At 41.0% G+C, this 26,702-nt stretch overlaps 2 protein-coding genes and 1 long non-coding RNA gene across 5 annotated transcripts in view; all 3 read right to left on the bottom strand.

The window, feature by feature from the left end:
• Nucleotides 1-1,853: 1,853 nt before the first annotated feature.
• On the bottom strand, nucleotides 1,854-2,916 carry LOC106632335 (protein FAM163B). Its single transcript, XM_014337459.1, has 2 exons — nucleotides 2,863-2,916; nucleotides 1,854-2,225 (listed from the first exon to the last, which is right to left on the bottom strand). The coding sequence occupies exons 1-2, from the start codon at nucleotides 2,914-2,916 to the stop codon at nucleotides 1,854-1,856; spliced, it is 426 nt and encodes a 141-aa protein (XP_014192945.1).
• A 1,047-nt stretch (nucleotides 2,917-3,963) lies between these two features.
• LOC102298555 lies at nucleotides 3,964-15,312 on the bottom strand. The gene is made up of 3 exons (XR_001336751.2): nucleotides 14,790-15,312; nucleotides 14,038-14,091; nucleotides 3,964-3,986 (listed from the first exon to the last, which is right to left on the bottom strand). It is a non-coding gene; the product is annotated as an uncharacterized LOC102298555 (long non-coding RNA).
• A 7,514-nt stretch (nucleotides 15,313-22,826) lies between these two features.
• The window catches only part of LOC102298882 (nardilysin), a 28,500-nt gene continuing 24,624 nt past the window's right edge, over nucleotides 22,827-26,702 (bottom strand). For all 3 annotated transcript variants that reach the window (XM_014337475.2, XM_042222597.1, XM_042222596.1), the window contains exons 29-32: nucleotides 26,530-26,620; nucleotides 26,182-26,298; nucleotides 24,155-24,244; nucleotides 22,827-24,047 (exon numbers count right to left, since the gene is read on the bottom strand). In XM_014337475.2, coding sequence (XP_014192961.2) covers nucleotides 23,826-24,047; nucleotides 24,155-24,244; nucleotides 26,182-26,298; nucleotides 26,530-26,620 — 520 coding nt within the window. In that variant the 3' untranslated portion in view covers nucleotides 22,827-23,825. The remainder of the gene's footprint in view (nucleotides 24,048-24,154; nucleotides 24,245-26,181; nucleotides 26,299-26,529; nucleotides 26,621-26,702) is intronic.

Below are 26,702 nucleotides of genomic sequence, written 5' to 3'. Positions count from 1 at the left end.
ACATTTTCCTGTGTTTTTCACACCTCTAGCACAATTTATGTTTAAACTGAGTTGCCATTTCCACAGTTGTGTTCCTCTGCAGCTGTCAGGAGTGCACAGGAACACAGAAAGAAGCCAAAACTGAAGAGAAAAGTACTGAAATACATCTAAACCCGAACATCCCTCACAAAAAAATGACAATACTCCTTAAAAAATATATAGATTCAGGCATATACTGCAATAACACTGCATCTTATTACTGTACTGTAGCAGATATGATGGCTCATATATAGATATAAAACCTAAGCTTTAAGATCATTAAATATGGTACAGCATCTCTCTTTTCTGCTTATCGCACGTCTAAAAATCTGCTTTCACACGTCACAATCTGTAAGCACAGAAAAGGTAAATACATCAGCTTCTATGGAAGACACTGCGGAACAAACTCTCTTCAGTTTCATGGCAATTTCATGTCAGAAGTGAAAACAGAAACAGACTAAACTGACACTTTTCTCACAGACTTTCTGGTAATCTGCAAGAAGAACAAAAAAAGGCTTAAAAAGTTGTAGTTCCTTCTTCGCTCGTCAGGTCTTTCTTCTGGATAAAAACAGTTAAGCTCCATTAGTTATATAGCTGTTAGCCCTCATGTAGTGTAAGCTGCAGTGGTAACAGGTTCACACTACCATTAACCCTTTGTGACACAGGGAAAAAGGGAGAAACTGGAGAAAAGAATAAGAATAACTGAAGTGATGCTCAAATATGGGGTTGCGCATGCCTTCTTCGTGTGTCTCAGCTCTGTCTCCTCGTCATCAGCAGTCACTTTTGATTTATTGAGTGGAAAATGCTGCTAAAAATATATTCAAAGTGCTCACACCTAACAGAAAGGTATTTATGTGGTTAATCTTAATCACATTGAGGGTGAATGATAGATGCAGCACTATATCTATGTGTGTTTATGTAACTTTGTCATTCTTCAGATTAGGCTGACATTTGTCTGCTGCCGGAAAAATGGTGGTTTTTACTAGATCCCTGCATCCAGGATGCATTTGCCAGAGAATGAGCTGAACATGAGATCATAAACTCTGTGTTCATCTAATCTAATGCAACTGAGGTCCTGAGTCATAAATAACTGCCGAATGACTTATAATTGCAGAATTTGCAAATAATGTCCTGCTTTTCCACTGAGTTTAATAAAACATGTTTGTAATTTAGTACTAAGCCTTTTCTTGTCTAACTGAATGCATTTTTTCTCTATAAATTACATAATTACATTCACAAAACTTCACACAAATTAAAAATTCTATATGTCACAATTTTTTAATGACTAAATGACTTTAACGCCCCAAAACCTCGCCTGTTTTTCTGCCTGGGGACTGTCTGAGCTTACTCTGTACTAAAAGCTTTGTTATGTGTCCCTGATCATATGTAACCTGAATGACTTCATTGCCCCAGATGCATTTATAGAGTGTGTAGACTAGCTCCAACCTTTGAGCCATTTACTAATAACACTATCATGTGTGACCGGGCTCAATGAGATGCTAACTGTAATGGTACTTATACATTTTATAGCTTTTGTTTAAGTAAAAGTCGTACTAAGATTAAAATATGAGTTTTTTTAAAGAGTAATGTGGCCAATTTTATGTAATATTTCCAAGCTGCAGATCATGCCCAGATTTGTCGTCCACCATGGGGCTCTATCAGTAGGCTTAGTTTATGGGTCACTTCCCTTCAAATTATGTGGGCATGTACAGTAATATGGGCATGTGTGTATAATTGTGCTGTCCTCTAATCAATTACCTGAAGTTAGTCTCAAACAAAAGGGCATGTGCTAGACGCTGTAGGTGTGTGTGTGTGCCTGTACAGTGAAGCAAAGGTCAGACGTCAGTGCTGTAGGAGCGCGGCGGGGGAGGAAACGTGTCCGAGGGACTGCAGTAGCTCAGAGGGGAGGAGCTCTGAGGGTGAACCGACAGGGGAAGAGATACAGACGGGTTCTCGTAGTAAGTATGGAAGCCGAGACGCTCCCCTCCGTTACGCATGTCGTCTGTGAGTCCCGAGCGCAGGGTGTACGGTGAACAGCTGGGGCAGTGGTGAGAACCCGAATCCAGCTGATCCAGAGAGACGGGGGTGATGGCAGTGCCGTCCATGGCGAGGGCGTTGCAGGCGTTGCATGGAAAGTGAGCGAGAGGATCCGGTCCTGCCATGGAGGCCACGTCCACCTCAGAATCATTTTTCTTACAGCAGTAATACTGCAGGAGGATGACAAAGAAGACACCAGGGTGTGAGCAAGAAGAACAAGGGTTTGGATGTCTTCTTAAACATTCTGTGATTCTGATTGCTTTATCACAGCAAAATAAAGTTGTGATATCAAAATCAAAATATGAACAGTGACAAACAAAATTCAGTTTAACATGGTGGGAATACTTAGAAGTAGTTTTTTTTTCAGAGGCAGGTGAAAAGACTGACAGTATACTCAGACAGCTGTCACTAGGCTTTGGAAGGGCAGTCTGCACTGTGCTTTGTGCAAATGTTGAACCACTGACTGCTCTGGCCACCACATCTGCTTTTATTGTAACCAGATCCAGCTGTGACTTGGTACTAGAGTGCTATGTTACATAAATGAGACAGAATGTGGAAAACCATGTTAAGGTGGCAGACAATTAGACTGGGTTATGGCTCAGTCTCACTAGATTAAAAATAGGACTGCAACATCCTTGAGTTGCCCGGTGACTGAAGTGAATTTTTGGCAAATTTAGGGAACGATTGGAAGTAGGTCGCCTCCAGGTTGAGCGCTCGACAACCTCAATCTCACAGCAACCACTTTTGCTTGTTTGTTTGATTGTTTCTATTTTAACTATTGCAATCTGACTGAAGCCTAGATTATACTCTGTTGTGGACATGGACAATGACAGCTGGACGGTCAGACAGCTGAGTACTCATCCCTGTTACTACTTTTTGAAGTCTGCCAACTTGGTTGGTTGTCTGGTGATTTAAATTTCTTGTTTTTTTACTGTATAATTGTCTGTCTTTACCTTACTGGCTGACTGTTGCTTTAAATTGGCACTATGTGAATAAAATTGCATTGAAATGAATTTTATATCTTAACTTTTAAACGCACACAGATTGCAATCAGCTAAATCAATATGTGGCAACAAGTGCAACTAGTCTGCAATGGGTCTCTTTGGATAAGGTGACTTCATCCAGCTGGTTACCAACTTGTTTGTTTGGCAACCAGCTCTGCCTTGTGGTTATATTTATTAATAAAAGCAAGTGGCTAGCGTCTATGATATTTTGCTAGTAAATTAAAATCCTGGAGCAACTACAACACTATGTGTGGAAACCTTTCTGTTTCAAGCCTGAGAAATTCAGTCTGGACTCTGATTGCAATTTAATGCGAATTTCCAATTAGTGTGAATTACTGTGCATGTAGATGGCAACAGATTTGCAGTAATTTATCACAGTATTATATCAAACAGATAGCAAGTAACTGCCAACTTGACCCTACTTAATTGCAGACTAATAGCAGACTGTGTCAATTTGCCATTTTTTCACTGGCTTTTAAGATGCCAGCTGAGTGCGAGTGGTGCCCATCTTTGAAGCAAGTATTTCAAAGACAATAAGACTGCAAGTTCATTGCACACGGTCACAAACTAGATTAGTTAGTTGAGTTTGTTAAGCCAGTAAACATCAGTAATGTAAAAAGAGCTTTTGGGTGAAGAGCAAACTGCCTAAAAGACCAAGAAACATGAACGTGCACAGTAATACCTGGAGTCTACAGTAACAGAGAACTGCTACAATGCACAGCAGTATCACTCCGGCAAGTATTCCTCCGGTTATGACAATAGTTCCCGCTGACATCCGACCAGCTCTCCATCAAACCCTTCACACAGAATCAACAAAGACAGAAAAGAGGCGAAAATGAGTCAAGAATTACATTTGGATTTCAGTAATGTTAGAATAACTTCCGCAGAATATTTAGCATACTTACGTCCAGCAAAGGTTTCTAATGCCTGAAAAAATAACCAAAATAGGCTGGATTAGTGTATTTATATGCCATTATTATACAATTGCAACTGATAAAAATGCACAAATGCCATTCTTCCAAAATAAAAGTCCTTCTGGGTTTTCATGATGTAAAAAAGCAAAGCTGCTTTGCTTCGAGCAAATATGATTCAAACGATTCTGTTTCTGATTGAATCAAATGACAAACTCTGGAACAGGAAACATTTATAAGACTATTTACTCTTTACAAACTGTATTTGCCAGAAGTCTGTCCATACCCCAAACTAGGTCTACTTACATCGTTATTGGGTTCAAATAGTGAGATTTTTTTGTCATATTTTCGCTGAGCTGCAGTTGATTATCACCATACAGGGAGTGCAGAATTATTAGGCAAGTTGTATTTTTGAGGAATAATGTTATTATTGAACAACAACCATGTTCTCAATGAACCCAAAAAACTCATTAATATCAAAGCTGAATGTTTTTGGAAGTAGTTTTTAGTTTTAGCTATTTTAGGGGGATATCTGTGTGTGCAGGTGACTATTACTGTGCATAATTATTAGGCAACTTAACAAAAAACAAATATATACCCATTTCAATTATTTATTTTTACCAGTGAAACCAATATAACATCTCCACATTCACAAATATACATTTCTGACATTCAAAAACAAAACAAAAACAAATCAGCGACCAATATAGCCACCTTTCTTTGCAAGGACACTCAAAAGCCTGCCATCCATGGATTCTGTCAGTGTTTTGATCTGTTCACCATCAACATTGCGTGCAGCAGCAACCACAGCCTCCCAGACACTGTTCAGAGAGGTGTACTGTTTTCCCTCCTTGTAAATCTCACATTTGATGATGGACCACAGGTTCTCAATGGGGTTCAGATCAGGTGAACAAGGAGGCCATGTCATTAGTTTTTCTTCTTTTATACCCTTTCTTGCCAGCCACGCTGTGGAGTACTTGGACGCGTGTGATGGAGCATTGTCCTGCATGAAAATCATGTTTTTCTTGAAGGATGCAGACTTCTTCCTGTACCACTGCTTGAAGAAGGTGTCTTCCAGAAACTGGCAGTAGGACTGGGAGTTGAGCTTGACTCCATCCTCAACCCGAAAAGGCCCCACAAGCTCATCTTTGATGATACCAGCCCAAACCAGTACTCCACCTCCACCTTGCTGGCGTCTGAGTCGGACTGGAGCTCTCTGCCCTTTACCAATCCAGCCACGGGCCCATCCATCTGGCCCATCAAGACTCACTCTCATTTCATCAGTCCATAAAACCTTAGAAAAACCAGTCTTGAGATATTTCTTGGCCCAGTCTTGACGTTTCAGCTTGTGTGTCTTGTTCAGTGGTGGTCGTCTTTCAGCCTTTCTTACCTTGGCCATGTCTCTGAGTATTGCACACCTTGTGCTTTTGGGCACTCCAGTGATGTTGCAGCTCTGAAATATGGCCAAACTGGTGGCAAGTGGCATCTTGGCAGCTGCACGCTTGACTTTTCTCAGTTCATGGGCAGTTATTTTGCGCCTTGGTTTTTCCACACGCTTCTTGCGACCCTGTTGACTATTTTGAATGAAACGCTTGATTGTTCGATGATCACGCTTCAGAAGCTTTGCAATTTTGAGACTGCTGCATCCCTCTGCAAGATATCTCACTATTTTTGACTTTTCTGAGCCTGTCAAGTCCTTCTTTTGACCCATTTTGCCAAAGGAAAGGACGTTGCCTAATAATTATGCACACCTGATATAGGGTGTTGATGTCATTAGACCACACCCCTTCTCATTACAGAGATGCACATCACCTAATATGCTTAATTGGTAGTAGGCTTTCGAGCCTATACAGCTTGGAGTAAGACAACATGCATGAAGAGGATGATGTGGACAAAATACTCATTTGCCTAATAATTCTGCACTCCCTGTATTTTTGCAGGGTACTGTGCATAAATAGGATATCACAAATTCTAATTTTGACATTTGCTTTTTAGGGATAAAACAAAAGAGTAGTTGTATTTTTAAACATTGGCACATGAAGAGTAGCTGTTTAGCACTGCATGCTGTCTTAATGCTGAGCTCATCCCCTCCCAGCTTCTGCTCAACACTCAGTGAACTAACATGAGAGGAATGCTGAGCTGCAATACTGAACTATTTCTTTCATTTGTAACCCATCTGCAGGCTATAGCCTCCAGGCTAATGTTTTTTTGTTTTTTTAATTTTCAGAGGTTAAGTGCTCAGAGCAAAAATAATCTTTTCAAGGCGCCGTCAGGTCTGAATTCCAACAAACCAACCGAACACACACATAAGAAGACAGCGGGAGAATGTAAGGAGGTAGGAAACCATAGCAGGCCTGAGGACGGTTACTCTCAAAATCACCTCTCTTTGGAACTCCTGCAGGTAGAAAAAGAGGCTTCTGTCAGGAGGAAATGTTTGGCATGAGAAACGCTACATAGCAGCTGTTGTGCTATGCCGCTGATAATTTCTATGATTCTGTAATTATGTAATTTATATTCAACCAAGCAACTGTTTAGCCCATAAATACAGTGTAGTTATATAATGTGTGGCTTTTAAAAATTAAATAACACACGTGGATGCCTAAAATGTCTAAAAGTAGTTTATAAAATACACCCCCAGGCCACATTTTAAGCTGCTTGTTAATACAAATCAGCCACTCACGTGGGAGCAGCCCAATGCATTGCAGCTCAAGTCTGAAGAAGTGCTTAGTTGATTTCAGAGCTCAGAGGAGAATGGCCAGACTGCTTCATATTGATAGGAAGGCAACTTAGAAAAGTACATTTATAACGACAAAGGTATGCAAATGAGTATCTGTGAATGGATAATACATCAAATCCTTGAAGCAGTGTGTGTGGTCTTCTGTTGTAGCAGCAGTAGACCACACCCACTGCCACTCCTGCTATCTAAAGAACAGGAAACTAAGGCTACAATTCACATTGGCTCACCAAAATTAGCCAATAAAACACTGGAAAATGTTACCTGCTCTGCTGATTTCTGTAAGTAATTAGAATAATAGGTTGAGAACTTGGTATAAACAACATGAAAGCACGACTCTGTCCCACCTTGTATCAACAGTTCCAGCTGCTGCAGGTGATGTAAAAGGTTGGAAGTCTTTGGGGCCCTTAGTGCCAGTCAAGCATTGTTTAAACACCACTCCATACACAAGTGTTGTCCCTGACTATGTCCATCCTGGTATGACCACAGTGTACCCATCCTCTGATGGTTGCTTCCAGCAGGATAGCACGCCATGTCACAAAGCTCAAATCATCTCAAACTACTTTCTTGAAAATGACAGTAAGTTCACTGCTCTCAAATGGCCTCCACAGTCACCTGATTTCAGTTCAATAGAGCAACTTTGGGATGGAGTGGAATGGAAGATTGATATCACGAATGTGCAAGCAATATTTCTGCAGCAAATGCATAATGCTATCACGTCAAACCAAAGCCTCTGAAGAATGTTTCCAGCATCCAGTTGAATCTATGCCATGAAGAATTAAGTCAGCTCTGAATGCAAAAAGAAGTAAAGCCACATGTACCTAATGAAGTGGCTGGTGGGTTTGTATTACAGCCGCTATTTCATGACAAAGAATCTGTTCTTTCTATATAACCCATAAATAGGCATACAAAGGAATGAATCACACTCACTCCAGAATACTTAAAACAACTGGGAGCTGTTTTGAATTGAAAAATAACACTCAACGTGTGGTTGAATTAATCTGCTGAATGCAGCAGCACATTCTCTGCATGCTAATAATATGTGTGGCATTTCATACAAGTATGTGCAGCACAGTTTCAGGATAATAATAATAATACATTCAAGCGATATGTCGCGTGTCCTTTTTTTACTGTGACAGCTTCAAAATCACCTCTCACTGCTGCGCTGATAGCTGCCACCATGAAATCTCCTGGATATTATCAGGGCATACTGTCACATGAACCCAATTCCTCTCCCCTTTTCTTTGCTTTGCAGGTAAATAACCTTAAGCAAACCGATCTGATTGACACTGAGACACAAAAGAACCAAAGCAGTGTAAAGAAATAAAAGAAAAGAAATAAATCAATGCAGATGCACGTATATTTATCTCCAAAGCGCACAGCAAATTTACTGTCTCGCCTCAAAAAGATCTGCTTCTAAACAAGCCTGTCTAGAGAAAGCACTAAATTAGCTGCGTGCGAGCGATAAAGAACCCCGTGTGTGTGTGTGTGTGTGTTGATGTCTTAATTTCATTTTACTGGCAGTGACATCAAAATACTAAATAAACAAACAACCTCGGCGCAGAATACCCAAATTAATCCGCTCAGAGAGTGACCTCTTATATCAGCTTTTAAATTTCATGATTTCGACATTAATTTAGACAAATTTGCATGGCTGCGTTCGGGCAGAAATATTCCTTTTAGGCACTGCCATTATAGTAATTACAACACCAGAAGACTCTATTTATCTACCGTTCAACTTGATTAACTAAAACATCCAGATATTTCTCACTGGAGTAACAGCATTTAATTATGCCAATTAAATGGATTCAAACAAACAAAAAAAACCAACTTCCCTTTATATTAATACACGTTTGTGAAAGCTGTGAGCTTTCTAAAGCAGTAATTTGCAGTTAATTTACATTTCATTGACTAATTAATAGATTTAACTGTTCTGGGATTTGATATTTTGACATCTGGTAAATCTCAGCAGGAAGGTTAAATAAAAAGAATAGTTCATAATTGGGTGGCTTGGTCAGCTGCCAGCGAGCGGTTTTGCTGCTCTGTCCCTTTATTTGTCCGATGTATCATTAATGAGGTTAATGACCCTGAACAATGAATAAACTTGAATCTCTATTTTAAATGGATAGTACAATCACATAAAGCACTAGATCTCTTTCAGTATGTGTGCGGCCTGAAATGAGTATGTGAGCCTCCCTCTCAGAGAGCGCCCTTCTGCAGTATCTTCCATTGCGTCATCGTACTAAATTATATACACCATGGACCGCGATAATGTCGTTAAAAGCGATGTGAAGTCTCTTTTGCTCCCCATTTCTCCATCCCCTCCCCGTCTAGCTCACAATCTCATGTCTCCTTACTCCTCTTTGTGCATCTTATCTTTTCTTCATTCTCTTTGTCTCTCATTTACTCTTTGAAGAATATCCTACTTTTTCCAACATGCCATACATCATTCCGGGCTCAGGCTATCGACTTAAATTTAAGACATGTGTGCAACTACTGTGGCACATGCATGCAAAATTCATAACCTTCTCTGAAATATATCAACAAAGGCGCAGCAATGGAATCTTTCTAGAAAGAAAAATAAGTCACTTTGACTAACACGCGACCAAATTATGCTAGAGAGGGAGCGCTGAGGTAAAGCCTCAGATTAGAGAGTTTCCAGTAGACTGGAGAGACAAACATGCCAAGTGACAGAGGTTGGAAGACTCAACTTTAATGCTGTCATCTTATCCAACACAATTCATGTACGACTCCCAGTGGGTTCAGAGCTGTCTGATTTAGCTGGGAAGCACACACACACACACACACACTCATAATACCACATAAAACCCTTAGATTTAACTGTGGTCTGAAAGAAGGATCTGCCACAATCCTGTCAGTGGCTGACTTGGACAAGTGACACTGAAGAAGGGGGATGAAGCTGTCTCAGAGGAGCCAACAGGCATCTGATTTCCACAACACAGAAGCTACATAAAGTCATTATGTGTACCAGTCCCAGGTGACCTGCACACTCTAGTTATACAAAGTGTATCTGTCAAGTCAGCTTCAATCACAGAAAGAAAGGATCCACTTCCTCACTGTACAAAAAGCAGCGCTGAAGGAAATGTAAATCCCTGAGATTTGCAGGGATTTTGAGAGTTGCCAAGAAATGATGTAAAGTATATGTGCAAATGAGAGACAGGGAGGCTCTTAAGCAGTCAGCAACATTGTCACTCTTGACTCAAAACACTGAGCATCTAGCAGGGTTGGGCAAAAATTCAATTTTGGCTTCAGCTCATTATTATTTTCACTGTCAATTAATTTGTACCGAGAGAAGAGAGCAGGTGGAGGAAAACCTGGGGAAGTGACGATATGCACTGGAGAGAAGAGGACTGAAAGTCGGAAGAAGCATGAAAGATTATGTCTGATTGAGAGGAAGACAGGTGTAAGACTGAATCTTCAAGCAGTAGATGTAGAGAAGGTTGATGAGCTTAAATATCTGGGGGTCCGCCATCCAGCGAAAAGTGTAACGGAGAGGGGAAAAGAGTGCAAGCACGGTGGAGTGTGTGGAGATGAGTGTCAGGGATGATTTGTGACAGAGGGATAGCAGCAAGAGTGAAAGGGAAGGTTTACAAAACAGTACGGAGACATGCTATGAGGTATGGTTTGGAGATGGTGGGACTGACATAAAGTGTAGAAGTGAAGGAGGACACGGAGTAGGTTGGTGTGACAGTGGGGGATGCTAGGGACAGGCAGAGAATTCACTGTGGCGACCACCTGCTTCTCATCAGCAGTGATGATTCTTGGCTCACAGGTTGGCTGAGTCTTAAAGAGAAGTTTGTGCTTGATTTGAGGTTCATAGTGCTGCCGCAAATAGGCACACACAACAGGTAAAAACAGGACTTCCAATTAATGATCTAAACATAGCAGCAGTGCTGGAAGGGTTCAGAGGTGCACAAGGAGAAACCTCGATGGGACAAAATTTAAATCAGGTCATGCTTTTTGCTATATAGTGGACACACTGTTAGATTTCATTTATTATGAATGATCTTAGGCATCAAGAATTTGTCCTTGGTGGTTTTCTAAAATTTCTGCCATCTTCTGGGAATTCTCTGACATTTTTGTAGACGATTTGATTAATTGATTAATCAGAAAGAACATAGAGAGATGACTTTATTGAACAGCCGAGTCTCAAAATCTGTGTGCATAAATAAAAAAAAATCTTTACCAGATAGTTGAGTTTGAAAGAAAAAGACTCAGAAAGAAAAATTCAACCACAATACCACAACTTTATTGATCCTTTGGGAAGTTATTCTTATATTTCGAGCGAACGCATCTGTATGGAAACAGCCAGCAAGTTGACTCAACTGTCTGAATTTTGGAGTCTGGGTTAATGATACAGCAGATAAATTCAACAATCGCAGGTTGGGAACCTTCCTCATAGAAAATACAAGGCATTGAGTTGCTATAGTCTCTGACTGGCCTCCTCTTCTTCTCTACTTGTGAAAAGCCATTAAAGACCACAAAAACGGGAATTCTTGCATGCAAAGACAATAAATCATCAACTTTAACACAAATACACATGCTAAGAAAAACTAAATCTGTTATACTGCATTACACCATGTTTACCCTGATGTTATATTCGTCTCTAGGATATACTTTATTATTAGTATTACTTAAAAATCACATTAGCCTTGCTGTATCACAGATAAGAAAAGTGACTCTTCTTCTTCTTGTTCTGCTTTTTTCTCCTCTCCCTCCCTTTTTCGTTCACATACAACATGCACATGAAGAGTTCATTAGAAAGATGATTAAACCTTTGTTCAAGCTACCACAAAATCCTCTCATTTCGACCTCCGCAATGTTAGAAACGCTGAGAGAGGTGAAGAGGTTTCACACTCCACTTGCAGAACTATATTTAGCAGTTTTGCCATCTCTTAACACAGTGAAAAGCACGAGATGAGAGGCAGAAGAGAGAGGTGTCATATTTTAATTCGTTTTCTCTGCGGGAAATGAAACGATCCTCGCATACAGCTGCATGCAAATGAACACGCACGCACCCACAACCAAAAACACCCCTGATCGAATGCTGAAGAGGTAAAAAACACCGCTTCCCTCAGAACTTTCATGTGGGACGATGTGGTGATGATTAGTGTTGTGAAGCTGGGAGGTTCTTCTCCCATGTGATGCCTGAGTGAACTGTGGAAATTAGAGAAGCTATGACAGGAAACTTTAATTAGAAAACTCTCTGCTATACAGTAAAGCAGTGGATGACAGCAGATCATTAGATGAAAAGTGATCCCGTATCTGTTCAGTCAATCTGAAGCTAAAAGGAAAATTAGCTTAGGTTTGCAGCAAAGGCTGGAAATGGGGAGGAAATTTAATTTGTTCAGTTCAATTCAGTCTATTTATATAGTTCCAAATCACAACAGCACCTTACTGTATACATTATTTCAATTGCTTTATGTGGTAAGGTAAAGACCCTGCAATATTAGATAGAAAGCCCAACAATCACACAACCCCCTGTAGCCAAGCAGTAGGCCACAGTGGGAAGGAAAAACTCCCTTTTAAGAGGAAGAACGAGGTGCAGGGAGGGGCAGAGTGGGCGTGAGCACAAAAGGCAACCTACAGGAGAGAGAGTAAAGCATGTGGCTTAGTAATTTTTGAAGATAACAAAACCTGCATACCGGTATTACCAGGACTGCTTAACAGGGACTTTGTGTTAAATCTATACTGTATAAGTGTCATAACCACACCTCTGAAAACGTATGCTAAAACTTGAAGTGCACTTCCCTAGAAATGTTACTACACAGCTATCGTGATCTGTCCACTTCTGTCGATTTCTCCTATCCATTTATGGTTGCTTGTTTGAGTGGATTAGTGAAAGATTAATATAAATTATGTATCATTGAAAGGACAGACTTGAATGTTAGGCTAGTTCATGGGTAGCACTGCCCAAATTAGATGAGTTTAAGTATCAGGGGGTCTTTTTCATGAAAGAATGAATACTATGTCACTCTCTTGTGGTGAACAAAGACCTGAGCCTGAAAGCAAAGAGCTGCAACTATTCAATATCAAAAGGAGCCAGATGTGGTGGTTTGGGCATCTGTCCAGGACATTTCTTTGGTCCCTCCCAAGTGAGGTGCTTCGGGCATGTCTTACTGGAAGGAAGCCCAGGGGCAAACCCAGGACATGATGTAGAGATTATATCTCTCGACTGGATTGGGAACGCCCTGATGTCCTTCCAGATGAGCCAGAGATGCATCCAGCATCAGAAGATGGATGAATGGATGTCTAACTGCTCAAAACTTATATACATATCATTGAAAAACTACTAAAGCTACTACTACTATGTCAGAAAGGCGGTATGCAAGATTTTCAATATATGCCTTTTACGTTCTTATTTAATAAGAGCTAGAAGATATGGATAAGGGTTAGCATGTGGTTAATTTTTTATAAATAAAGAGATGAGTTTACAAATGGAGAAAGGAAGAAAGAGAGAAGGAAAGCGGGGAGGGATCAAACGGGAGAGTAGGGAAGCAGGAGAAGGTGGCAGTGCCTGAGTGGCTGAATGATATACCCACTCTTAAATAATGATATGAATATTTCGTTGAGGTGGCCTTCAACTTTGCGCCGCAAATCACAGCAGGTCCTTGCAATTTTAAAGCCCCGGGGCTTCAATTATTCAGGTATCATTCCTTTAACAATATTTTTCCATCACAGGACAATTTAGCCAGGTAGTAAAATCGGGGACTTTTCTGCCTTGTCTGCCTCTGAAAGCACTCATCTCAGCGTGTGAGGAGAGGAACACATCCACATCTAAGACAGAAACACCCACTATCAGAAGGGTGCAGAAGGGAACAAAGGCAGCCAGAGGGAGGAAGGTGGTGTGTGTGTGTGTGTGTGTGTGTGTGTGTGTGCTAGATTTCATTATGAAATACTCAGAAAATGAGTCTCATAAATACACTTTTTTCCTTATGACTGACGGCACATGAACTTAATCAGGTCTCCTGTTGCGTTTGATGCGGTTACCACATGTCCTAATTACCTCATTGTCAATTATTTTTTGCATTACTTATGACTGAATGCATCTCAGGGGTTCTGGGGATGAATTTCTTTCAGAGTATGCCAAAAAAAGGAGGGAGGGGGGTTATACAGAAATCCAAGTACACTCTTGAGATCAGAATTGAAGATCCACAGCAAGAGCAGAAACACAACTTTCCTTTGCACAGTTTGCCCAGAGGTTCAGAATAGAGATCAGAGGCACTGCACGAACTTGTGGCCAAAGGTTTACAGTGCTGGCTTCCTGTAACAAACAGTGCCAGAGACATAGCTGTACCAAAAGCACCCTTACCTTTAGAAGTCAGCATCTGGGGGAGAGCATTCTCTGCTGTGCTGCAAATCCCCCCTGGAAAACCCCAAAAAAGACCTGACATCAGTTATAACAATGATTTCAAGAGATGCCTCAGGGCCCCAGCAGTGATGTGGTCAGCACTGCGGCTACAGTAAATGAACGAGTTTGTCTCAAAGTGGGGATGGATCTGTCTGCATTCCCATCAAAAATCCACTCATCCATCAATTTTCACATCATTAATCGCTCACACAATCACTGACACATTTTGCCCCCTGTCAGTGCTCATATTACCTCATAAGACATATGGAAGTTGTCATAATCGTGCAAATTAAAGCACATTTTCTGGTCATTCACGCCACAATAACCTCTGACATCTTTTTCATCCTAGTCCAATGCAATCAGACAACTGTGCGCAAAAATTACTAGAAAGAGCTGTGAGATAGATGTTAAACCCTCTAAAAATAAAAATCGATTTTATTCACCTTACTGTCCACATCATTTCAAGTAACGTCTAAACTACTACTACAGTAGAGGCGATTTTTCTTTTTCTTTTTTTGGGGGCGAAATAAAATTGAAAATCCTTACTTTTACGATATAAACACATCTAATGCTTTAACCGAATTGGCGGCTGGAGGTCAATTTAACAGCTGTTACATCACTGATTAGCCTCATTTTACTCAATTAAGCAGATAAATTAATGCGCACAGCTGTTAAGTGGCGCGCGGATGACTGTAAATCCAGTCATGCCCTACCTTTTCGGACTGAATGTCTCAGCAACCTGTTAGAGAGACGTTTCCTTTCTTTTCTTCCCTTCTTCTTATTTGCACCGCTGTCGGTCCGGTGTTACGCGGCTCCACAGACAATAAAGTCCAGTGATTTCCTCTCCAGCACCGGTCATTAAAGGTGCCCGGAGCCCCCCTGTGCTGGCTCTACAACCGGAATCATCACGTCATTATCCGCCGTTGGTTATCCCCTCTTGACCACGGTTTTACTCACAGCATGGAGCCAGTGAGGGCCTGTGGGAAATCTCATGGCATCCGACCGCTCTGTGAAGCGCTAAAGACGGATGAGACCAGGCGGTAGTCCGGCTGCAGAGTGTCACCGCTCGGCATGGCCGCGTTTTCAGCGAGGTTCTCTGGGGGCGTTTCGGCACCTGCTACCGCCGTGCCCGGTGGGGCGGGGTAGAAAGAACAGTGGGAAGAGTGAGAGTGTGTCAGCTGTACCGTGTGATATCATTTTACAGGACGGTGGAAGGGGTGGTGATGGTAGTGGTGGGGGGCAGGGGGGCAGAGGGTCGTCACCAGTATGACATGAAAGCGTAAAACGGGTGCATGATATACTCGGCTGCAGTGGGAGAGGTACACACGGACTCTGCGGAATCCAAAGGACATCCAAAACATGTCATGCCACTTGTCTCAGTAAGTCATAAGCTTGAAAGAATCCAGAAAACCAACCCGCCATATCATGTCTACACAGGATTGGAGATATTTTGACAGGAAAATCTCCCCAGTAAAAAAAGAAAAGTTGTGGGGAAAGAAGAGGTTAAAAGGCTGAGTGACACACACACACACACACACACACACACACACACACACACACACACACACACACATTAAGACTGTAAAAAAAATCTCTTCTGAATTGAAGCTGCCCCTGGATCTGATTAATGTGCAGCAACTATATAGCAAATATAGAGGTCATACTCAAGGGTGAGCGGTGACCTTGCTTCAGTGCTCCACTTTTACTTTCCTCTCTGGTTAAGGACTACAAAATGCAACAAGTAGGTTACAGGCTACACAAAACAGCTACTAAAAAAACTCGAGCCACTATTTGTGCTGTCCTTGGTGCTGAAGTCGACTATAAGCAAAACAGAGGGCAGGGTGATACGCAGCTAAAGGACTGTTCCATAAATCTCATCGTCATCCTTTTAAGTCCCTCAAGCAGCTGCAGACAACTCTCTCAAATGACTTGAGCAAACAAGGTCCATCTTGACAGTAATATCCACATAGCATACACTGTGTGCATAAATATTTGGAAAGTGTTCTACATTGAGTATTCTAGTCTTACCACCTGCGCAGAGAGATTTAAAAAATCTTTTAAAAGACGTACGATAGGAGGTTAGATCCACAAATATGTTATTCTAAACTATTGGCTCACACGGTGTTTAACAAAGCAGTGAACACTCTTCTCATCAGTGTTTCATAGAGAGTCAAGCTCTCTGAGTGACCTTTTTACAACCATGATGTTAGCCTTGTTCCACCAGCACTGCATAATTTGTCGCCCCTAATCTAATTTTATTAAAATCTGTATTTTCTTTATGTTATTTTTGAAATCCTATTAAGGTTTGTATAGCTACTAAAGAGCTTTGGCATGTTTCCATATGAAAAATAGATTTAATTCACACTGAAAAGTCAGAAAATGTAAAAAAAACAAATAAATAAATAAAAATAAGTCTTTCATATAGATGCAATGCCCTTGAAATAGCTGAATTATTTAGGCATGCTAGGTGGACAGTCCATGTTTTGCTGCAAATATTCAACAGGATTGTACATAAAAGAGAGAGAATGTTTACAAGTTGAGGCATCATTATTGACCAAGGAATACCTCACGATAGATTTTTGGTCAAAGGTTTTATAAACAGCCTTTGGAAGGTTGTGGTTGCTGCTTCAGTGAAATCTGATCACAAACAGATGGAGAGAAAAAAGCGACTCCACAGATGCTTTAATATTGATAACTGAACACCTAATACTTACGCATGTGTATATTCAGTTTTGGATACAGCGAGCTCATTGCATTTATTCAACAATACATTTAATCCCGAGGAGTACAATTTGCCTAATAATTGTGTGTGCAGTATAATGAGGAGATTTAGTTTGGCTAAACTCTTCTAAGTATAATCTTGATCCAGAAAATGGCTCTTCAGCATTTCTCTGCTTCTCTGTGTCTCCCTGGCTAAGTTAAGCTAGCTTTGTAGCACGCGGCTGATGAAGGCAGGCCAGTGGGGAGCGCTGAGATTACTGCTCAAATTGAATAAAGGAGTCGACACATTACAGCAGCTTAGATGATACACCCCACTGCACTGATTAACTCAAAACAAGCCCAGTGTTATACACGGGAAACAGAAACACACATAAACACAAAGCCCACAAGCCATGCGCATAAACCTGGCCAGCCCCCCTCTTTAACACCATTTTTTCCTGCATTTACCTTCTCTCATTTTCTCTCTGCTACACACACACGGCTCACAACCGCTCGCCGTGGCCTCTGCCTCATGACTTGAGTTCATTACTGCCTTGGCAGGAGTCCTCCTATGAAATTAGAATGACAACAGGAATGACACAGAGTGTAGCAGTGGAAAGTTTACACAGGGTGAAATCGAAAGAGAGTGTGTGCGTGTGCGCACGTTAAACAAATCTAATCTAATCGTCTCCGATTCATGGGCAAGCTTGTCTGCATGCATTTGTGATACACTTCCTCTTTGCGTATGTACCCAGGCTAGGAGATGGAGACAGAGAGCGGATGAGACAGAATGGCTTCTGACAGGAGAGCACAGCATGAGCACAACTCTCTGGGACAAAGTCGCAAAGCCTTTCTCAGCAGGACCACCAGCTACTGTTGACAGTGCCGGCTGAGTTTATTTGCTGGTAGTACAACTTGTGACACAGTTACATAGCCCAAAGCCTGATTTAGAACTTTCTTAACCAAAGAAGCACTGGGAAGCTGCTGGTCTCCATGGTTAGACACCAAGGAAAGGCTACTTCTCCAGTTCCTCAAAAGCAAAAGACACTAGCAGTGAATGAGCAGATTGGATGCTGCATATATGCCTTGTTTCCGCTGCAAATTTTACCCCAGCTTCATGGTTGGTCTAGAAACAAGTTGTTAGAAATGTCATCCTTTATTTGTGTAGCATTTAAAGATAAAGACAAATACATTTTTACCCAGGCGAGCAGTATTGAATGGCTGTCATTTGTTTGCCTACTTTGTATCACTGAGACTCTAGACTTTGGTCTAAATTTGCAGTACTTTATACATTTTCCTGGCCTGAAAAGTGAAGCCGGTGCAGAAGCATAGGGTGACTCCTTTGAGTGTAAAATTAAGACACCAGAATGGGGAAGAAAGGGGATTTAAGGGACTTGGTTGTTAGTGTAAGACAGGCTGGTCGGAATATTTCAGAAACTGTCATGGATGTTTGGAAAAATTCCAAACAACCCTGTCTAGGGTTTTTTAAAAAAAAACAAAAAACAGTTTATGTCAGGGGTCAGAGAGGAATGGCCAGCTTGCTTTGAGCCGAAATGGAGGCAACAGTAGCTTAAATAATCATTTATAACAACCAAGGTATGCAGAAGAGTGTCTATGAATGCACAACAAGTCTAATCTTAGAGCAGATGAGCTACAGCAACGGAGGACAACTCTGGGTGCTGCTACAGGAAACTGAGGCTACAGTTTCAATGGCTTTAACAAAACTGGACTCTAGAAGCCTGGAAAACATTGGCTTGTCTGATCTGTCTGAAGGTTGCGTCATTGTGACACATTTAGATGGCAGGTGTGTAAACACTGGTGGTGTAAACAATGCTAGCGGTGGTGTAATGGTGTGTGAGATATTTCTTTGGCATATTTTGGGTCCCTTAGTACCAGCTGAACATCGTTTAAGTCCCACAGCGTACCTGAGTATTGCGGCTGACCGCAGTACACCCATCTCCTGTTGGCTGCTCCCAGCTCTTTAACACACCATGTCACAGAGCTCAAATCTGATTTCCTACACATGAAACCGTGTAACCAAATAGCCTCCAGAGTCACCAGATCTCAACAAAATACAATAGAGCACATTTGGGAAGTAGTGGAACGGGAGATTCGCATGCTGGATGTGCAGCTAACAAATCTGCAGCGACTATGTGATGCTGCCATGTCAATATGGACCAAAAGCTGTGAGGAATGTTTCCAGCACCTTAAAAGAATTAAGAAAGCTCTAAAGGCAAAAGAGGGACCAACCCAGTACTAGCAAGGTGTACTCAATGAAGTGCCCAGTGATTATATGACAGCAACCATATGTATGTGTTTCACTGCAGGTGCAAACTTGCATGTGACAAATAAAGGTTTGATTGATTGATTGAACTATTAGTTTGTTATAAAGTACAGAATGTTCAAAATGAGATTATTTTGGCTAATCAGTTTAATATTTACAAAAAAACCAAAAAAAAAACCCACTTTAAGTGTCTGGCCTTCTTTAAGTTGCTTGAAGACGTTTCACCTCTCATCTGAGAAACTTCTCCAGACCCCCAAAAACACTTTCCTGTAAGCCTCAATTGAATTTTGATTTGATTTCTAATTAGGTCATTTTTGCATGCTGGTAGAGCAAATTAAGCTGTGCACATGGTAAAAATTATCCTCAGAACGTTAGCACTGCTCCTGTGAGCAGACTAGCTTTGTAGCGTCTATATTAAGTCAAAGCGCTGTTTGTCTCAGAGGCTACACTGCAGGGTAAGATGTGTTTTTTTGTTGTTGTAGTTGTTTTTCATGACAACTGTGAACAAAACACATCACATGGAATCTGGTCTTTTCTTAGTCCTGAAGTGGGCCACTTCTATATGTGGTCCCAAAAGAGATACTTTATTTCCTCTCCTCAGTCTGAACAGTCAAATAAGAAATCATGAGACTTTAATGCCATTTGTCTAACCGGAGTGTGCTCTCTATCCAAACCAGAGTCACTAACATATCTGTAGACACAGAAAACACAAGATATAACCAAGAAATTACAATGAACCTTGTCTAAAATAAAAACATATCAAAAACACACCACTTCAAACTTCAGACAAAGCCTGAAAACTTGCCAAGTAAAGAAAATGATGTCCCACAACCCATTTATGTCAAAGAGGAGAATATAGCTACAGTTTAAATTATGCGAGTAAAAGCACAAGCTGATTAACTTTTAATAGACCTGCTCTTATATACAGTACATTACTAGCAGGATAACAAAACAGGAACATTGCATGAAAGGGACCAGACTCTGAGACAACCTCAGCGAATACGTTAAGCTGAAAGTCTGGTTCCCTTGCACCCACTTTAAATGAGTGCTTACATGCACCACTCTTCCAAAGGCCAAATAGCCTTCACAAGTGTTTTTTTTTTAACACCTAAATAAACTCAAGTGCCTTCAGTGGCCTCTGAGCTCACCAGATTGAGGCATCAATAAACCTTTATGTGAAATCCTGGAGGGTGAGTAAGTAGAGTGTGAAACTAGATTTTCAACTCCTTCAACCTTAAAGATGTTTTTGGGTGTAGTACACACAGTTTGGTAGAGGCAGGCCTGTAGCAGCAGTACAGAGAGGACTGAAGCTTTCCTGAAGCTAGCGGTTGTTCTTATTAGTTCAAATTCAAAATGCCCTCCCCCACCCCCTCCCTCCCTTTCCTCTTCAAAGCTGCAGTATCTTGAATTTAGTGTTATGTAGGACAAGTAGCCAGTTCTTAATATCCTGTATTCTCCACAGAGGAGATTTATGCAGCTGATCTACCACTGAGGCAATGCTTAGACCAATATAGTCAAAGCTAATTAGATCTGTTTGTCACCACCAGCAATGCTCTGCGGTGCTGTAGAGTAGAACATATTTGCTGCCATACATCCAGAACGATCAAATTAATTCCACATTGTACCATTAAAAGGAGTGTAGAAACATGATCCTTCCCACAGGTAGCATTGATTAAATTTTAACCAGGCTTCATCCCCCCCCTTATTTTGTGGTATTACCAAGAAGCAGTTGTTTTTATTATCTCACCCTATTATAATCTATGATTTGTTGATTATATTTTGTATCAACATGCATTATAATCCAAATCTGTGAAAAATTGACTAAATGGGTCAAATCTGGGGGCCATGAGGGATGCTCTCTGCAACTTCTGGGTTGCAACTTCTGGCCGCTGACTCTGACATAGCCAGTGGCTGTTTGACACCCCTGCACCTCCTAAAGCTCCATTGTTCAACTGAAGGAAAAAAGCACCCCAGACCACTGTGGCACGTAGAAAACATCTCAGGTGGCTTGTCATCCCAGTAACCTTGGAAACCATCAGGACCATCAAGGTTAAATTGTCTTATCAGAGAATAAAACTTTCTTCCGCCCTTCAATGTCCCATGTTTGGTGCTCTCTTGCAAAGTCCAAATGGTCAGTTCTGTGGCGTTCAAGGGGACGAGGCCTTTGAAGACATTTTTGGTTTTTGAAGCCCAACTTCAGTCTCAGTTGCTGTCTGATGGTTACGGGGCTGCAGTCGGCACCAGTAACAGCCTTGATTTGGGTCGAGGATCGTCCAGTGTCTTGACGGACAACCAATTGGATCTTCCAGCTCAGTGCTGGTGAAATTTTTTTGGGTCTTCCACTTGACTTTTTCGTTCCATGACTCTCAGGATCATTTAAGAAATTCCAAATGACTGCGAGAGCCCCGGCTTATGCAGTTCAACAACCCGACCACGTTCAAAAAGGGAAAGTTTTTTGCCTTTTTTATTAGAACGTTGTGACAGTGTGACTACCTGACAGAAAATGACAATGAATCCACATTTTTGCAGATTTGGCCTTTTAAAGGCATGTGGTCTCAAACTTTTGATCAGCTCTAAAACAGCATGTTTCAGTTTAAGTGTTGTTTTCAATAAATTGCATGCTCAAAAGAATGTTTTGTCGCACTACCATTTCTTCTTGTTGCACATTGAAGCTCTACTTGGAACCTTGTTAAGATCCAACCATGCAAAATAATTTTTTTTTTTTGCCATTTTTCAAGTGGTCTTAAACTTTTGATCGGGACTGTACTTCCATCATTATTAAAATAAAAACTTTTTCTTTTGTTTGCCCTACGAATCAATCAAACTTATAACGGCACCTAACTCATGGATGAAGCAGTGTCGTGACGAAACATAACAGACAACTTAGCACAGAACTAGTTATAAATGCTATCTTTAAGCACTTTACTAGCAACCTCTTGTAAAAACACATCAGTTATTTCATAATTAGCCTTTTTATCTAACTTTATGAAAAATGCCAAAGATAACATAGTTTGACAGGAATAAAAGAGTATTTTTGTACCAGCAAGGTGAACTTGGCATATCTCAGCAGTGCAGTGTGTTCTTAAAAATTGTTAGGAAATTGAACAAGTAGAGGACAGAAGTGGAGCAGAGGAACAGTATCTAATAGTCATATCCTTAAGAAATCCAGCAAAGACCTGAAACAGGACCCGAGAGATGCATCCTGATCCTTTAAGTTGATGCGTCTACTGTTCACTAATCAGAAATGGTCTCAGTGGAAGTGTGGCTGCCAAGAAGAAAATCTTTACAAGGGGAAATTCAGAGAAAAGGCTGAGGTATGAAAAAGGTCAACAGGTTTTCTAGAACGACTAATCCAAATTTGAGGTTTATTGTCAACACGTGAGGAGGAGATCAGGGGAGTGTTTGGTGTCATGGTTTGGGGCTATATTTCAGCCAGTAGTGTTGGGGATTTTGTCAAAATGTATGCAATTATGAACACAGAGAAGTACCATCAAAATTTAGTCCATCATGTAATACCATCTGGAAAGCATCTGATTGGCAAAGCTACATTGTCAAACACACTCCCAATGCAGTAAGAGTATGAGCCGTGGATTTGCCTCTGCATAGCCTGAAGAAGAGCCATGTGTGGTGTGGTACAGGAACCATGTGAATCTTATGCCAACGAGCTGTTTTGCCTTCCATCACAAAGCTGTAACAATTATCATCACGTGTGGCGCTGCTGCAGGTGAAGGCTTTTCTACAGTATGAGGCATATTAGTCAATTCTGTTAACATGCTCTACTGAGCTGGGCTTAATTTTATTTTTTTTTAAATACATTCAATAATGCAAAGTATCTCCAAGCACAAGACCAAGACAAAATCACCTGCGGCAGCCTCTTCTTCAGGGTTCGGGCAGAGCGTCTGTGAGTAATGTATAATTTTCACATAATTTAAAGTTGTAGAAATGACATCACGTTGAGTCACCGGCATGCAAACATTTCTGACTTTAAAATAACCTCAGTGTGTGACGCAGTTGATTCTAGCAACTACTCGTCTCTCTGTGCCATCTGTGTTATTTAATGTGACTGCATGCCAAGAAAACTGCACCCAGAACATCAAAACTCCTTTCAAATTTAACATGAGTCACATAAGAGTCACAATGATTTGAAGTTTCAGTGTATTTTTGCTGTGAAGACAGCTTAAACGGCTTCATTCATTCACTCAACATCGACTGATGATGATTTATTTCTTTGCAGTTTCACAGCACAGCACGATCCAGGTCACCCAATAACCGCAGCACACACCAGAGCCTGAAATCCAGCAGACAAATTCACACTCATGGAGTTCAAAGCATTTCTGCTGTTTTCACAGTCGATTTGTGTTTTTAAATTGAATTATACTCAGTCTGGACTGCGACGCAGACAGCGGAAAATACAGATTTTAACTTCTGTAGCAGCACTACAGCTCGGAGAACCAAATAAATGAGAATCTGATTCGAAGAATTTCAGTTTCTCGCAGCTGCTGAGGATATAAAATAATTGAATGTGAGAAAGCAGAACAGACTATCAGTTAGCTAAAAGAAAACTCTATCATCACTCTCAGTCTTTTTGCTTATGCACAGAGCGTGGGGAAAACCTACAGCTGGGCTCCAGAGTCGAAATCCAGGTCCAGAAAGGAGCCAAAGCTGCTTCAACCTTCCTTCACCTCATATTAAGTGCCTGCATCTCTAATGAGGCAGAGTCCCTGAATGTGGCTGAGTAAGTCCGTCTCACAGTCTGAGCACAAGTTTATTTAAGTATCTTGTGGTAGGGAAAGAGGGGCAGGCCTTCAGTGAAAGCAGGAATGTCCACGACGGCTATGGCACCTTCCACTTTGGGAGAGGCGGGAAGGAAACTAAGCTTAGACACTTCACCGTAGGCTGAGCTCCTTAAATCCTCATCTTTGCCTTTTTCTTCCTGCTTTTCACCACTGCCCTCCTCATCATTCTCTTCAGCACCAAATCCCACCACCTTAAGGACACAGAGAGACGAAATTATTACAGATACAAAGTATATCATGTCCAAAACACAAAGAAAAGTGAAGAACTGTGCAACATAAACACAAAGGCATTGCTTACATGCACACTGAGCTTCCTGCTGCTCTGTCCACGATGTTCTTTGAACCAAGAGACGAGTTCATCTCTCGTCATCTGTTTCAGAGCCTCGATCTGAACACACAGTGGCACAGACCAATGGTAAGACAGAACCATTCACTGGAAATGTAACAGCTTAATTCTCAGTGTCAGAATCAAACATGTTTTAAAAGGATAAACCACATTTTTTTCCTATGAATTAGAGAGGTAACAATGTTGACAGTACCAAACAGCCAGTTTATCTCTCCCCAGTGGGTCAATTAGTTCTGAGATAGTGTTGTGCTTTCATAGAGCACAAATAAGACAGGTTCTGTAATAAGTTTTTCTGTGATCTGTTCCTTTGGTAACGTCTATCTGTGGACCTAAAAACACAAACTTCAGCTACTGAACTTTGAAAATGCAAGTGGTGTGAACATTCTCATTAATACTTGTTATTTCTCTCTTGCTTGCTTTATACTTGTATTAACTATGTTCATATTTTGTAGAGAGCTGAGAATATATACATATAGACATATATAGCCATCATAGAAAGGAAGCGCACCCTCTATTTATACTTAAGGTTTTATGTATTCATAATTAAAGACGGTCCTTAGCAGATCTTAAAATTGGATTCAAATAACCTGGGATAGAAAAAAACCCCCAAATATTTCACCGTCATTTTCTTATCAAAAACAAAAAAAAGCCCAAATGTAAAATCAGCGTGTTAAAAACTAAAAATATCCTTAATGCTTCCAGAGGAACTAAGAGTGTAAGTAGCAGCCAGGTGCTGTTGATAAAATGCACTTGATAAAACTGATCATCAGAAAGAGTGACCGCCTCTATAAAAGCAGATGTTTTGGCAGGTTGTAGGTCTGGTGCATTCAGGTGTGTGCAACAGAGTGCCAAGAAAGAAGACATTGACAATGATGTTAAGGAAACAACTTCTAAACAATTTGCAGTCCATTAATTCTACAGTGAGAAAGATTATTCAGTGGACTCAAGACAGCTGCCAATCTTCCCCAGAGTGGATCCCACAATGCTCAGAGAAAAAAAGCAGCAAAAAACCCCAAGAGCTACATCTCAGACTCTACTGGCCTCAGCTATAATATTAAATGTTAACACATATGACTGTCCCATTTAAAAATGACTGAAAAGGTGTGGATTGTTTAGAAGGATTGCCAGGAGAAAGCCTTTTCTGTATATAATAATAATAAAAAAAACATGACTGCAAGCCTTAGCTTTGCAAAACGGCGTCTTAACAAACCACAAAACTTCTGGAACAATGTCCAGACACGGCCCAAGTGGAGATATCTGGTCATAATCCACAGCACCACACTCGGTGAAAACCAATCAGCACATCAGCACAAACACTTCGTAGCAACTGTCAAGTACGGTGGTGGTGGGGTGATGATTTGGGATTGTTTTGCAGCCACAGGACCGCAATGAGTCAACCATGAACTCCACTGTATACCAAAATATTCTACAGTCGAACGTGAGCCCATCTGTCAGCTAACAGCAAAAGCTGGGCTCACGCCACAGGACAATGATCCCAAGAACAGCAGCAAATCTTCAACAGAATGGCTGAAAAAGAAAAGAATGCGCTGTTGCAATGTCCCAAACAAAGTCCAGACTTCCACTAAATTGGAGGACCCGTGGTAGGACCATACATGTGCCCATAGTGGAGTCTAGATGACAAAGTTGGGGCAAACGGTTAAGAATAAGGCGACTGCAATTATGTGAGAATATACTCCCATTCAGCAGCAATACATTCATAGAGCAAGTGAATAGCATTGGTCATTCTGTTAATTATATTAACAATGTTTTGCAGTGTAACAGTCCTGGTGTTTATGTGGATGTAAATAACACTGAACAACCCTGTAATGCACCAGAACAAAAAGGCACTAACCCACAACCCTCAAAACCAAAGGATTTGTCCCACGGTCATCAAGGTCACGGCTCAGAACTACTTTAGCAGCACGAGCACGTCTTAAACAACATCAGAGCCGTTATTTTAAACATCATGTTGTCCTCACCTCTCTATTGAGCCTATCGAACACATACTGCTGCGTAACCACCTCTGCCCAGTTCCTGTCCACCTCCTCACCAAGATGTGTGTCCTCGCACTCTTTGAGCTTCACTAAAGCAGTCACCTGCAGAAAACACGAGCACACAGGCTTTCTAGTCACTTCTTCCACAGTGCAGCTTCACATTTAGGCATTCAGCCGAGTTTTACATGACTCAGAAATGTGTTATTAATGGAATGAGATACAACTTTTGACATTTAGAAAATTTCTGGATAGGCAGCATTTTCTGTACCTTTTTCCATAAGAATGGGAAACTCATGAATACAATAAGAAAAAACAAAACACATTTACGCAGACCTGAGTATTAAAGGCCTCCTCAGTCAGTGCATTGAGCTTCTCTCCGAATGAAGTCAAGAACTCTTCAATCTTTAACTCCACCAGTTCGGTGCTGAGAGAGATGAGAGGTAAGAGAAATATTGTAGGGTATAGAACGCATTGGATTCCTTTAGTCATTTATCACTTCCACTTGC

The sequence above is a fragment of the Haplochromis burtoni genome, unplaced genomic scaffold (assembly GCF_018398535.1).
Source record: "Haplochromis burtoni strain Fernald_Lab_line unplaced genomic scaffold, NCSU_Asbu1 Contig_89, whole genome shotgun sequence".
Lineage (NCBI taxonomy): Eukaryota > Metazoa > Chordata > Actinopteri > Cichliformes > Cichlidae > Haplochromis > Haplochromis burtoni.
This window is presented reverse-complemented; position numbering and strand designations above follow the sequence as displayed.